Source organism: Erythrolamprus reginae, chromosome 6, assembly GCF_031021105.1.
Source record: "Erythrolamprus reginae isolate rEryReg1 chromosome 6, rEryReg1.hap1, whole genome shotgun sequence".
NCBI classification, from domain to species: domain Eukaryota; kingdom Metazoa; phylum Chordata; class Lepidosauria; order Squamata; family Dipsadidae; genus Erythrolamprus; species Erythrolamprus reginae.
In genome coordinates this window covers 11797745-11812417 of record NC_091955.1, presented here as the reverse complement: position 1 = coordinate 11812417, position 14673 = coordinate 11797745, and the positions used below count along the sequence as shown (strand labels likewise).

Genomic DNA, 14673 nt, shown 5'->3' with positions numbered 1-14673 from the left:
AATCACAAATTGCAATTTAAATCACAAATTGGGACTGGAATATTGGTTTTGCTAACGGGCGTGGTTGCTAATAATAATAATAATAATAATAATAATTTATTGGATTTGTATGCCACCCCTCTCCATAGACTTGGGGCGGCTAACAACAATAATAAAAACAACTTGTACAATCCAATAGTAAAAAACAACTAAAACCCCTATTATAAAACCAAACATACACACAGACATACCATGCATAACTTGTAATGGCCTAGGGGAAGGGCTATCTCAACTCCCCCATGCCTGGCGGTATAAATGAGTCTTGAGTAGTTTACGAAAGACAGGGAGGGTGGGGGCAGTTTTAATCTCCCGGGGGAGTTGGTTCCAGAGGGCCGGGGCTGCCACAGAGAAGGCTCTTCCCCTGGGTCTTGCCAAACGACATTGTTTAGTCGACGGGACCCGGAGAAGGCCAACTCTGTGGGACCTTATCGGTCGCTGGGATTCGTGCAAGTTATCATGTGATCTGATCTAATTTTATAGTCTTTTTTTTTTCTTACGGCAGTTGTTAGGCGAATCACATAATTTAGGGGACCCTAAATTAACATCTACTGACCACCTGTATGAATGTGACTTTGCATGAATGAGATGAATGTGTGTTGTTGTTGTTGTTATTATTATTATTTATTAGATTTGTATGCTGCTCCTCTCCGAAGACTCGGAGCGGCTCACAACAATAAAGCCGCTATTACAAGTTGTGTTTTTTTTGCAAATCTTTTTATTGTTTTATAGATACATATATCACAATTTGTTTATACAGTTTACAGGTCTTATCCAACTTTTTTACCGGTTACAGTTGTTATATGGATAATATTAACTTAATACTATGCAATGCAAAACAGGGTAAAAACATTCAAATGGTATTTTCATTTTTTTTTTAAGGTTTGTACTGCTATTTTGTATAAGGTTATACAAATCTTTTCCTTTGAATCCACTCGTGCCAATTGTTCCACATGCTTTTAGTTTCGTTGATTCTGTTTCCCTTAAGTAGGTTTGTCAATTTATCCATTTCTGCACATGTATATATTTTTTCTAGAAAAAAATAAATAAAAAATAAAAAAAAATAAAGCCGCTATTACAAGTTTTAACTAAAGTTTTAGATTTCTTGACTTCTTTATTATTGTTTTATAACTCTATATGTAATTTTATATTGTTGTAAGCCACCCGAGTCCTTCAGGATTGAGTGGCATAGAAGGAGAGAGAGAGAGAGAGAAAGAAAGAAAGAAAGAAAGAAAGAAAGAAAGAAAGAAAGAAAGAAAGAAAGAAAGATCCATCTTTCCCTATTGACTTCGCTTGTCGGAAGCTAGAAAGTATCGTTGTGTGACTACAGGACATTTTGCAAAGGGCTATATAGGTGCACCCAAATTGAAATCACTTGGCCACAAGGATGGTACAACAGTTAGTAACTTTAAGGACAGGTTCTAAGCCACACTTTTCAGTGCCATCGTAACTCCAAATATGAAGGTTCATAAGTCAAGGACTACTGTATTTTCTCTTTTATAAACCACTTGGAAAGAGGGTTGGATTCCAAAATTGATCTGGTTTTTTCCCCTCAATTTCCCCCCCTTCCCTTTTCAAATTAGTTTTCTCCAGTTTTTAAGTTACCAAGAAAAGGGGAAGATTAGATTAGATTAGATTAGATTTATTGGATTTATATGCCGCCCCTCTCCGCAGACTCGGGGCGGCTCACAACAATGGTGAAGAACAGTACATAGTAACAAATCTAATATTTAAAAATCTAGATTACAGTTTTAGATTAAAAAGTCCAAAAAAGAAACCCCAATATATAAAAAACAACACACAATCGAATCATACACAAAAACTACATGGGCAAGGGGGAGATGTTTCAATTCCCCCATGCCTGACGGCAGAGGTGGGTTTTTAGAAGTTTACGAAAGGCAAGGAGGGTGGGGGCAATCCTGATCTCCGGGGGGGGGAGTGGGTTCCAGAGGGTCGGAGCCACCACAGAGAAGGCTCTTCCCCTGGGTCCCGCCAGACGACATTGTTTAGTCGACGGGACCCGGAGAAGGCCAACTCTGTGGGACCTAACCGGTCGCTGGGATTCGTGCGGCAGAAGGCGGTCTCGCAGATATCCTGGTCCGATGCCATGAAGGGCTTTATAGGTCATAACCAACACATTAGCTAATCTTCAATTAGCAGCGATTGAGTCAAGCTACCTATCTGTAGATCTTGAGTCAGCATTTTGTAAGTCAGAAGAAAGAGACTTATCCTGACTTATTGGTATTTGAAGGTGGGAGTAATGTTTCCAGCAGATTCTTTACAAGGTAGGCATTGGAACAATTCTTCCTTAACTTTATGTGCCAGCCTTGCATAGACCGATACACGAAGGACAATCTTTGTGTATCTCTGTAATCTTTGTAGCCAAACACTTCTGTCAAAGAACATTCACTGTTTATTCTGTTTTTGAACATTATTGGGTTTATCTGTGCAGGAGGATAATTTCTTTGTCTTCTAGCTTAGGTTACAGGATGTTTGTGCTGCTACGTGGTCAGTTTTCTTAACCTTATTTTGTATTATTTTATTTTATTATTATTTTTAAATTTTTATTATTATTTTATATTGACAAACATACAAACAACATTAAACATTTATACTTATCTATTATACATAATATAATGCATCATATAATCCCTGGTGCATCACTTGCGGCCCTATTTGGACCGGGAGTCACTGCTCACAGTCACTCATGCCCTCATCACCTCGAGGCTCGACTACTGTAACGCTCTCTACATGGGGCTACCTTTGAAGAGTGTTTGGAAACTTCAGATCGTGCAGAATGCAGCTGTGAGAGCAATCATGGGCTTCCCTAAATATGCCCATGTCACACCAACACTCCGCAGTCTGCATTGGTTGCCGATTAGTTTCTGGTCACAATTCAAAGTGTTGGTTATGACCTATAAAGCCCTTCATGGCACCGGATCAGATTATCTCAGGGACCGCCTTCTGCTGCACGAATCCCAGCGACCGGTTAGGTCGCACAGAGTAGGCCTTCTCCGGGTCCCGTTGACTAAACAATGTCGTCTGGCGGGACCCAGGGGAAGAGCCTTCTCTGTGGTGACCCTCTTTTGAAACAGTCGGGGGGGCTTCTCGGCGTTCTCCCAAATGCCGAACCCGGAAGTTCGGCAAAAGTTTGGGTTCGGCGTTTAGGTTCGGGAGAACGGCGAGAAGCCCCATGGTTGTTTCAAAAGGTGACAGCCGGGCAGCAGCACTTCTCGGCGGCCACCTGAAGCCGAACTTTGCCGAACTTCCAGGTTCGGGTTCGGGAGAACACGGAGAAGCCCCCCGGCTTTTTCAAAAGGTGACAGCCGGGCGGCGGTGCTTCTCGACTGAACCTGAATGCCGAATCTGAACTTTTGCCGAACTTCCAGGTTCAGCGTTCGCGGCGGCGGGTTCGTAAGGCGAAAAAAGTTCGTAAGAAGAGGCACAAAAATCCCGAACCCCGGGTTCATATCTCGAAAAGTTCGTGATACGAGGGGTTCGTATCACGAGGTACTACTGTACCAGCCTTCTTATCCAAGAAACATAAAGTGATAGAAAGAGCAAATAAGATGAATTAGATTAGGCATTTTCATATCTGCTCAGTATATGTTAGTTACCACAAGTAGTAACAAAACTGCCGCCTTCGGCGCTACCGGTACATCCTCCAAGGCTGTCGCGGTCACATGTGCATCCGGCGGTTGTGCGCCCATCGGCATGAGATTTCGCTTCTATGCATGCGCAGCAAGAGAAATCTCATGTGAGGCCGCGCGCAATAGCAAGATTTCTGTGATTTTCGCCGATATGTTTGCTTCCGCGCATATGCAGAAGCAAAAAACGGCAGAAATCACTGAAATCTCACTCATGCAAGAGTCTTCACACAAGATTTTTCATGCTGTTCATGCGCAAAAGCGAAATCTCCCTGGGGGGGGTGTACACGCATCAGGCGCGAAATTCCACACGCATGCCCAAAATCACTTCTCGGAACGAAGCACCTTACCATTCCAGTAGCTGTCCATCCCTGCTGCTCAGACTCTTTTACTACTAAGTGTTGTGGTTGGCTCTGGCCCAGCTCCTGCCCCAAGGACTGTGGATGTGGGGGAGACATCCACATGCTGCAGGACTGTTTTGCCCCCGGTGGAATCTGCTGATGAAGGCTCCTCTGACCAAGAAGACATGAGTGATAGGGAGGAAGAGTGGGGCAGACAGCTCAGAAGGAGATCAATTATCTAGCTCCTCCTTGGATTCAGAACAAGAGTTAATGATACAACCACGCATGCGGAGAGCGATGCATAGGCAACAACAACTGAGAGATTATTATCAAAGAAAATGAGGCCACCTGTGGTTGGGTGGGGCTGTGGTAATTAGTGAGGCTGCTATAAATAGCAGCCTGTGGGTTTGGCCATTGTGGAGGATTATCTGATCGTTGTGTTTCATGACTGCTTTACTGACTTTGACTTTTTGTGTGCTGATTTTTCCCCGCTTTGAAACTAAACCAGAGCAAAGTGTGTTTCACTTTGTGAAAGAAGAAGGACTGTGAATTGCCTCACAGCTGCAAGCTAAGTATCACAGAACTGATAAGGGACTTGTACAAATTACCAGTTTGTTTGGAGACGAGTGCTCTTTGCTATACCAAAAGAGGGCTTGGTTTAAGTGAATTTTCATTATAAAGAACATTGTTTTGAATTTTCAAACATGTGTGTGTCTGAAATTTGTACCTGTGAATTTTTGGGAGAAGTTTACCAGAGAGCCCAACAGAACAGAATGTGGAGGTGGATGTGGGGGAAACACCTTACGGTTCCGGTAGCGGTCCATCACTGCTGCTCAGCCTTTTTTGCGACTAAGTGTTGTGGTTGGCTCTGGCCCAGCTCCTGCCCCAAGGAATATGGAGGTGGAGGTGGGGGAAACTTCCACATGCCACAACCCTGTTTTGCTCCCGATAGAATCTCCCGATGAAGTCTCCTCTGACGAAGGAAGTGTGAGTGACAGGGAAGAGGGGAGTTTGGCAGACAGCCCAGGAGGAGATCAATCATCCTTATCATCCCTGGATTCTGAACAATAACTTATGACGGACCCACGCATGCGTAGAGTGATGCATAGGAGAGAACAACTGAAGGATTATTACAGGAGATAATAATGTGGTTGGGTGGGGCTGCTGTAATTAGTGCTACAGATAAAAAGAGCATCGTGCTGGTTTAGCCTCGTGGAAGTTTATCTGATTCATAGTTTCGTCAAGATCGTGGTTTTTGCTGTTTCCCTGTTCAAGACTGTGTGTGGACTTTCTGGACTTTGGAATTGGACTCAATTTTCCCAGTTACTGGGTGAGAAATTGGATTGCATTTAACCTGTGCCTCGTGTTTACCAGAAAATCCCTTTGACATTTAAAAAGGGAGCTGTTTCTGCTTTTCTGTTGATAAAGACTTTTGGTTTTCTTTCTATCGTGTGGTGTGTGTCTTCCTGGACTAATTACCCTGTAATTACGGGCGGTTGGGACACGTCGGCAGAACACTAAGGATGACACCTTTTTTATGTTTGGCCTACAGGGAGGGCCAAGTCCAGATGGGGACGGGTGAGGCATAATATTTGGGGAGACTTAAAGGTGGAAGACATAAGCTTTTCTGGGAGTTGAGACACCTATTTTGTCCTTGGAAAGCCCTCCCCAGAAGAAATGCCAATTTGCGTAGAATTTCCCCAAAGCTTTGCTTACCTTTCGGGCCCCCGGAGCCTAAGGATGGGCACCTAGACATGTGTGTTGCTTCTTCCAGTCTTAATTGACGCTAATAATGTTTGTCTTGGCAAAGAGCTCCAGAATGGTGATGCAATTAAACAGGGCCTCGGGTCTACCTCTGAAACCCTACACTTACTGGGCAGGGATGGGAATGTCTCCAGCAACACACATTACGGGAAACTATAATGGAGGTCTCTTCCATTTGTGTAATTGCAAACGCATCTTTGCATGTGACTGTTGCCTCGTGGGGATGGTTTCCTCCTCAAACCATTGCTGGAATTTCATTGCCTCCAAAACGGGTTAAAATGCTCCCAGTTCACTCGTGGCTTTTGGTCGTTGGAGATCCGGTCGCAAAGGGAGTGTGAGGCTCCACCCACCTGCCCGGACACCGCCAATTGAGTTCTTTTACCCTTTGCACATGCACAAAACGAGAGCATCCAGGCAGGTGGGTGGAACCTCGCGCTCCCTTCACGACCGGTTCTCCGACGACAGATCGGCGCGAGCGAATTGGAAGCATTTAACCCCTGCTCCAAAACATAGAGGGGGCCCTATGCAAATAAACGTGGCCGAAACGCTTACGGACAAAAAGTAGAGAGGGTTACCCCTCCACAAATGAATTGATTGGTTTGGCTTGCAAAAGACCCCCCCTGTTTTCCTTTCAGACCTCTGGCTCATGCTGATAGGAGCACTTGATTTCATCAAAATGACGGACTTAGAATACAGCCGGCTCTGCCCCTTTATTCCTTTAAAGGACTATCAAGATCCGCTTCCTTTATCTTAAGAAACTTGGCAAGAGATGGAGAGCATGAAAGGACTTTCGCCGTCGATACACGCGGAAAACTGTGGCGTATTAACGGACTTCCAGTCGCTGGGAAATGGTTCCGACGGATCTGTCCACGCAGGTAAAAAACCCCACACCTTTCAGTTGTTATCGGATAATAAAGAGATAAAAGATGATGAGATTTACAATTCAGATTGTCTGTAAACAGAGCATGGACCCCTCCTTTGATGTTTATCTTACATCGTGTAGATAAATTTGATTTAATGGCTTCATATAGGCTTCTCTGAAAAGCAAGCGATATCCCTTTTTAAAAAAAAAAATATTTTTATTGAATTTTAAAAAACAAACACAAAACACTAAACTGCAACAACATTAAACTTTCCATAAATTTATATAAACATTATAAATGCTAAAAAAATTAAAAAACAGAACAGAAAAAGGAAAGAAAAACAAATATGAAAGAGAGAAGAGAAAAAAACAGACATATTCAGAATATCAGTTAGAGATGAATCCCAGCGACCGGTTAGGTCCCACAGAGTTGGCCTTCTTCGGGTCCCGTTGACTAAACAGTGCCGTTTGGCGGGACCCAGGGGAAGAGCCTTCTCTGTGGCGGCCCCGACCCTTTGGAACCAGCTCCCTCCGGAGATTAGAATTGTCCCCACCCTCCTTGCCTTTCGTAAACTTCTTAAAACCCACCTCTGCCATCAGGCTTGGGGGAATTGAGACACCTCCCCCGTGCCTATACAGTTTATTATTATTATTATTATTATTATTATTATTATTATTATTTATTAGATTTGTTATACATTGTTTTATTGTTGTTGTGAGCCGCCCCGAGTCTACGGAGAGGGGCGCCATACAAATCTAAATAATAATAATAATAATAATAATAATAATAATAATAATATACATTTTTAGCATATTTTAATTAACGTATAACTTTGCATATTTATATATTTGCTTACTTTTCTACAAATTTAATTTTTAATCTTTTAAACTGTCTTTCTGTATAGTTTCTTTTCCTTTATCCTTTCTTTCTTTCAGCCAATTGTAATAAGCAAGCGATATCATTTCATATTGCCTTTATTTGGTATAGATAAGGATTGATTTAAGTCGTTTATTTTCTAAATTGCATAGATAGACACTAGATTTGGGGTGTCTGGGATCCCTTTAGAAATAATTGGGCACGCTCTGAATTGAGATAGGAATGTTACGTGCTGTCACTTGTTGCAATTAAGATTGCACGAAGCTTGGAAATGCTCTGGAGTGATTTTTGTGACAGTAATTAGCATTTCAAAGTACATATCCCCAGTCAGAACCCACAAGGGGGTTATTCCCCATCCTATAAACTAAAGCCTGACATGCTTTTCATTTTGTTTGGAATTCTTTTTGAGACAAGAAAGAGATGAAGGTTAAAAAAGGAAGGCCAGATACTGAGCAGATCACAATTCTTACAGAAATATGGATCTGATATAGAATGAGGGGTCCTTGGTGGTCTGTGCTATTACAGACATATCATTATGTCTGACTGATTATAATATACAGTGATACCTCGTCTTACGAACCCCTCGGCATACAAACTTTTCGAGATATGAACCCGGGATTTAAGATATTTTTGCCTCTTCTTCCGAACTATTTTCACCTTACGAGCCCACTGCCACTGCTGGGATGCCCCGCCTCGGGACTTCCGTTGCCATGCGAAGGCTCCCCTTGCTGGGAAACCCCACCTCCGGACTTCTGTTGCCAGCGAAGCGCCCGTTTTTGCACTGCTGGGATTCCCCTGCTGGGATTCCCCTGCAGCACCGCAAAAACACGGAAGTCCGGAGGCGGGGTTTCCCATGGAGGGGAGCCTCCATGGGAAACCCCACTCCGGACTTCCGTGTTTTTGCAGAATCCCAGCAGGGGAATCCCAGCAGCACAAAAACGGGGGCTTCGGCTAGCAAAAGGGGTGAATTTTGGGCTTGCACACATTAATCGCTTTTCCATTGATTCCTATGGGAAACATTGTTTCGTCTTACGAACTTTTCACCTTACGAACCTTGTCCCGGAACCAATTAAGTTTTTAAGACAAGGTATCACTGTATTGGGATTTTAGTTTGTAATTTTTTAATTAATTAGATTTTTTGTTGCATTGTTTACATTGTGTCTTGTGAGCCGCTCCAAGTCTTCGGAGAAGGGCGGCATACAAATCTAAATAATAATGATGATGATGATGATGATGATTTTTTATTATTGTTGTTGTTGTTGTTGTTGTTGTTGTTATTATTATTATTATTATTATTATTATTATTATTATTATTAACCCCATTGATGGGATGCCACTTACCTCACTACCCGGACAAGGCAAGCCAAATCTCGTGAGATTTTGGCTATTTTCACCTGTATTTTTGCTTCCGCACATGTGCAGAATTTATTTATTTATTTTATTTGTTTATTTATTTAATTGGATTTGTATGCCGCCCCTCTCCGAAGACTCGGGGCGGCTTGCAGCGTATATAAAAACAGAACAATAATGTAATCCAATTAACAATTTAAAAACAATTAAACGAAAAGATTAACCAAACAATCAACTTATTAACCAAACATTCAGCAGTCATACTTAAAACATTCAGTGGTCAGGGGAAGATCTAAAAGTCCCAAGCCTGGCGGCAAAGATGAGTTTTTAAGCTCTTTTGGAAGGCAAGGAGGTAGGGGCCAGTGCGAATCTCTGGGGGGAGTTGATTCCAGGGGGCTCTACCCCTAGGTCCCGCCAACCGACATTGTTTGGTCGACGGGACCCTAAGGAGGCCAACTCTGTGGGACCTCACCGGTCACTGGGATTCGTGCGGCAGAAGGCGGTCCCGGAGATAATCTGGTCCTGTGCCATGTAGGGCTTTATAGGTCATAACCAACACTTTGAATTGTGCCCGGAAACTGATCGGTAGCCATTGCAGTCCGCGGAGTGATGGTGAGATGTGGGCATTTCTTGGAAGGCCCAAGATTGCTCACGTGGCTGCATTTTGGACAAGTTGAAGTTTCCGAACACTCTTCAAAGGTAGCCGTTCCCGGGCCATTTCCACTACCCGGGTGGCGTCCCCCTTCGTAGGGGGAGGAGCCCATGACTGATTATCCCAAACTAGGTAACATCATCAGTGCTAGAAGGGAAGTGTGCTTTGCTCTTTGGATAACACTGATGAAGTTACCTAGTTGGGTGATGAAACGCCTGCAAGAAAAGAAGCAAGTCCACAGAGCACCAGGAGCTCTCATTTCAATCTTGTCCTACAAATATTCTCCTTTATTGATATAGAATAACGCTTACCGGGAAGAAACCTACATTTTTACCCCAGAAGGGTACATGGCAGTGTCTTAAATTCATTTCATTGTCATTTCAAAAATTTAAAGAAATTAAATTCAAATTAAACAAAAGGTTCTTCTTTATATAAACTTTGGTGATGGTGTATAATGGCTCCAAAGTGATATTTTCTGTTAACCTAAGTCACTTTTGCCCTGTGTTACATTGACCTGAGTATAGAACTCCAAACTGAACCTTGAACTGACTGTCTGGATCATACAGCAAACTAGCTATTTGCTTCAGCGTGTAAGACAACAATCAATGGATATAGGAAAAATATCAAGCTTTGGAGTGAGATTAGTATCAACTAAATAATAGGAAGCACACCTCTGGGAAGGCAATGAATAGCCTTCAATTGAAGTTTAGAAGCAGAAGACTTATGTTATATGCCTGGAGGCGTCTGTAATATGGTAAATGATTTAGCTTTACTAGATAAATGGTCAAAGCAATGGAAACTGCAGTTTAATGTTTCCAAATGTAAAATAATGCACTTGGGGAAAAGGAATCCTCAATCTGAGTATTGTATTGGCAGTTCTGTGCTAGCAAAAGCTTCAGAAGAGAATGGTGGAAGGTCTTAACCATAAAACGTATCATAAAACGTATCAGGAAAGAATGAACTCAACCTGGCGACATAAGTCTTCAACATCTTGAGGAAGGCGGGAAGAGTAGGGGAAATTCGAATCTCCGGGGGGAGTTGATTTCAGAGGGCCGGGGCCACCACAGAGAAGGGTCTTCCCCTGGGTCCCGCCAAACGGCATTGTCTTCCTTTTCTTTGCAGATTCTTTCTCACCAGCATCAAGCCCCTCGTCTGTGAACCTCACGGCTCTTCCAAACAGCAAAGAAGACCTCCCCAATGTGGCCTTAAACATTGAATGTAGAATCTGTGGCGATAAAGCATCGGGCTACCACTATGGAGTCCATGCTTGCGAAGGTTGTAAGGTACGTTGCCCATGTAGAGAATTTAACTGGCTTTGTGGTTTGTTTTTGGGGTTTTTTTTTACAGCGGCACTAAACATTTTAGGAAGCTTGGATGATGACAAAAGACAGTGGTCCTGAAACTTGGCAAACTTAAGACTGGTGGACTTCAACTCTCAGAATTCTCCAGCCAGCTAAGCTAAGCTAAGCTGGCTGGAGCATTCTGGGATTTGAAGTCTTCTGCCGCACGAATCCCAGCAATCGGTCAGGTCCCACAGTCGGCCTTCTCCAGATCCCATCAACTAGACAGTGTCAGTTGGCAGGTCCCAGGGGAAGAGCCTTCTCTGTGGGGGCCCCGGCCCTCTGGAATCAACTCCTCCCGGAGATTCATACTGCTCCCACCCTCCTTGCCTTCCGCAAGAGTCTTAAGACTCATTTATGCCGGCAGGTTTGGGGCTATTCGATTCTTGCCCCCTGCCCTATGAATCTGCTGAGAGAAATTTTATATTTAATTAATTGGATCTAAAATGTTATGCGTTGTTTTATTATATGTTTTGAGCCGCCCCGAGTCCTCGGAAAGGGGCGGCATAAAAGTCCAATAAATAAATAAATATGTTTGAAGGCTTCTGGCATAAGAGAGCAGTTATAGCTGGGCTCTGTAGAAGAATAAAAAGGGGTTCTCCCCTCATTGTGTATTTATTTATTTATTGGATTTATACACCGCCTCTCTCTGAGGACTCAAGGCAGCTTACAACATATAAAGGAACAATATAACATCCTAAATCCAATTAATTTAAATGAATAATCTCAAAACCTAAAACCATTTAAAAAAACATTCATTCCCATTCAATCAACTAACTCAACTAATTCACAATGCATTCGTCAGCCAAGAATCTAGTGGTCCCAAGCCTGGCGACTCTTCAGGAAGACGAGGAGGGTGGGGACAGTAGGAATCTCTTGAGAGAACTGATTCCAGAGGACCGGGGCCCCCACAGAGAAGGCTCTTCCCCTAGGCCCGCCCAAGCGACATTGTCTAATTGACGGGACCTAGAGAATTCCGACTCTGTGGGACCTAACCGGTCGCTGGAACTCATGCGGCAGAATATACTTTATGGAGAACATAAGTTGTTTTGTTCACAGGTTTTTTTTTTTCCTCCAACTTGAAAAACATACATATATAAAAACACATTATACCATCAATGCCTAATATTGTGCTTATATAATCTCCTATATACTAAAGGAATAAAACAACCTAAAACTTATCTTCACTTCATCCATCATTACTCTGTATTTCTAACAATCAAGTTATAGAAAAGGTTAATAAAACCTCCTAGCTCCTGTTGTGATTCCGTCCGAGGCCCCTCAGGGAACGGCTGATCTTCTGTCGGTTTCCTGCTCAGAGGGGGAGGATGAGGAACAGGAGGTGCAGGCAGACGAGGAGGAGGAATCCCAGGCTGAGGAAGAGGGGGAACAGCCAGAGGCCCCCAAGAGGGAGCTCTCCCCAGCAAGCAGCCTGGATTCCTTAGAGGAAAATGCACAAGCAATAATCGATCTGCGACAGAGAAGAGCAACACAAAGAAGGGACCAATTGGCTAGGTACTTTCAGCACTAAAGAGGCAACAGCTGGGTTTGGGTGTGGTGCTCTCTGGAAAGGCTAAAAGGCAGACCCACCCTTCCTGGCTTGTGGAGTATTATCTTTGGGAGTCCTGGGACCTGGCTGTGATCTTTGGCGTCTTGGAATTCTGGTTTGTGACTTTGAATACTGAAACCTTGGGGGAAAAGGTGGGGGTCTTATGCTCTACAGTGGTGGGTGTGCCAGCAAGAAGTTTGCTGTATTGTCTGGACATCAGGACTCTGCTGTAAAGTCTTCTAGCCTGCCTGTTGGGAAGAACAGGTTTTTCTCTGTGTTTATTTTTCAAGCTATAAAGTACTTTTGCTTTTACCAGCGTGTCTGGCTGTTTTTTCCAGTTGGTGTTGAGGTCTGGGGGAACCCAGACAGAACAGCTCCTATTGTTATTTCATCAGTAATTGCTTAATCAATTTACCAATCATCTCATATGAATAAAGATCTTACATTAAAAGTAGTTAACATATTACTTCAACAAGTTGACTGTAAAAAATATGACTTCAGCAACCGAGTTGTCGAAGCGTGGAACTCATTACCTGACTCAGTAGTGTCAACCCCTAACCCCCAACATTTTTCCCTTAGACTATCCACGATTGACCTCTCCAGGTTCCTTAGAGGTCAGTAAGGGGCGTGCATAAGTGCACCAGTGTGCCTTCCGTCCCCTGTCCAATTGTCTCTCCTTATCTCATTTATCTTTTCTTCCTTTCAAATATGTTCACCTATATTTTTATATCTTTTCTTCTATTCTTTTCTTTATTTATATTATTACATATCTATTCTCTTCAATGTGTATTATGTATTGGACAAAATAAATAAATAAATAACTAGTTTTAATGTAAGAAAAAGATAAGCATTACATAATTTATCTTCATTTTCAAATCTAACATTCCTAATCTCAATTCTTATTTTTTTCCCCTTAAATATGTGTTGCATAATTATCTAATCCTGCCTCCTTTTCTCTTTTGTCAACCGGGGTTTTTTCAATCTTAATTCCGTTCTTTTTCATTAATTTTATATTGATTACTTATACTGTCTGTTTTTATTTTCGACCCATTCATAAATTTCCCCCCCAGATTCTATAAAACTCCAAGTCTTCTTTGCCTTTAATTTTCACTGTTAATCTATTCATTTCAGCACATATTAATCTTTCTTAATACTTTTCTTCCTGCGTGGACACAAAACAACATATCAAAAATACAAGTTGCTTTGTGTACACGCAGCTATCAAAAAGGTTTAAGGAACATCAGGCCATTTTCCTTTCCAGGTAGAATAGTCCCTATTTCTTCACCATGTCCTTACAACATCTGTATTTTCCAGGAATGTAGCAGGCATGTTGGAAAAGGAGGGTTTTAGCTGTTTACTAATAGATGTCCCCATGTGATTGGATTTGTGGACTTTGAAACGACGGCTGGAAAAGCTGGAAACAGATTAAGATCCTGAAAAATGTTGATTTTGGATCTATTGATAATAATAATTAATAATAATTTATTGGATTTGTATGCCGCCCCTCTCCGCAGACTCGGGGCGGCTAACAACAATAATAAACACAACATGTACAATCCAATAATAAAAAACAACTAAAAACCCCTATTATAAAACCAAACATACACGCAAACATACCATGCATAACTTGTAATGGCCTAGGGGGAAGAGCTATCTCAACTCCCCCATGCCTGGCGGTATAAATGAGTCTTGAGTAGTTTACAAAAGACAGGGAGGGTGGGGGCAGTTCTAATCTCTGGGGGGAGTTGATTCCAGAGGGCTGGGGCCGCCACAGAGAAGGCTCTTCCCTTGGGGCCTGCCAAACAACATTGTTTAGTCGACGGGACCCGGAGAAGACCAACTCTGGGGGACCTTATCGGTTGCTGGGATTCGTGCAGTAGCAGACGGTTCCGGAGGTAATTTGGTCCATTGCCATGTAGGGCTTTAAAGGTCATGACCAACACTTTGAATTGTGACCAGAAACTGATCAGCAGCCAATGCAAGCCACGGAGTGTTGAAGAAACGAGGCCGAATCTTGGAAGCCCCACGATGGCTCTCGTGGTTGCGTTCTGCACGATCTGAAGTTTCCAAACACTTTTCAAAGGTAGCCCCATGTAGAGAGCGTTGCAGTAATCGAACCTCGAGGTGATGATGGCATGAGTGACTGTGAGCAATGACTCCCTGTCCAAATAGGGCTGCAACTGGTGCACCAAGCGAATCTGGGCAAACGCCCTCCTCGCCACAGCCGGAAGATGGTGTTCCAATGTCAGCTGTGG

The 14673-nt window shown here is 42.9% G+C and overlaps 1 protein-coding gene across 2 annotated transcripts in view; it reads left to right on the top strand.

Moving 5' to 3' along the window:
- The window catches only part of PPARA (peroxisome proliferator activated receptor alpha), a 68345-nt gene that overhangs the window by 35932 nt on the left and 17740 nt on the right, over nt 1–14673 (top strand). For both annotated transcript variants that reach the window (XM_070755245.1, XM_070755243.1), the window contains exons 3-4: nt 6424–6663; nt 10652–10812. In XM_070755245.1, coding sequence (XP_070611346.1) covers nt 6558–6663; nt 10652–10812 — 267 coding nt within the window. In that variant the 5' untranslated portion in view covers nt 6424–6557. The remainder of the gene's footprint in view (nt 1–6423; nt 6664–10651; nt 10813–14673) is intronic.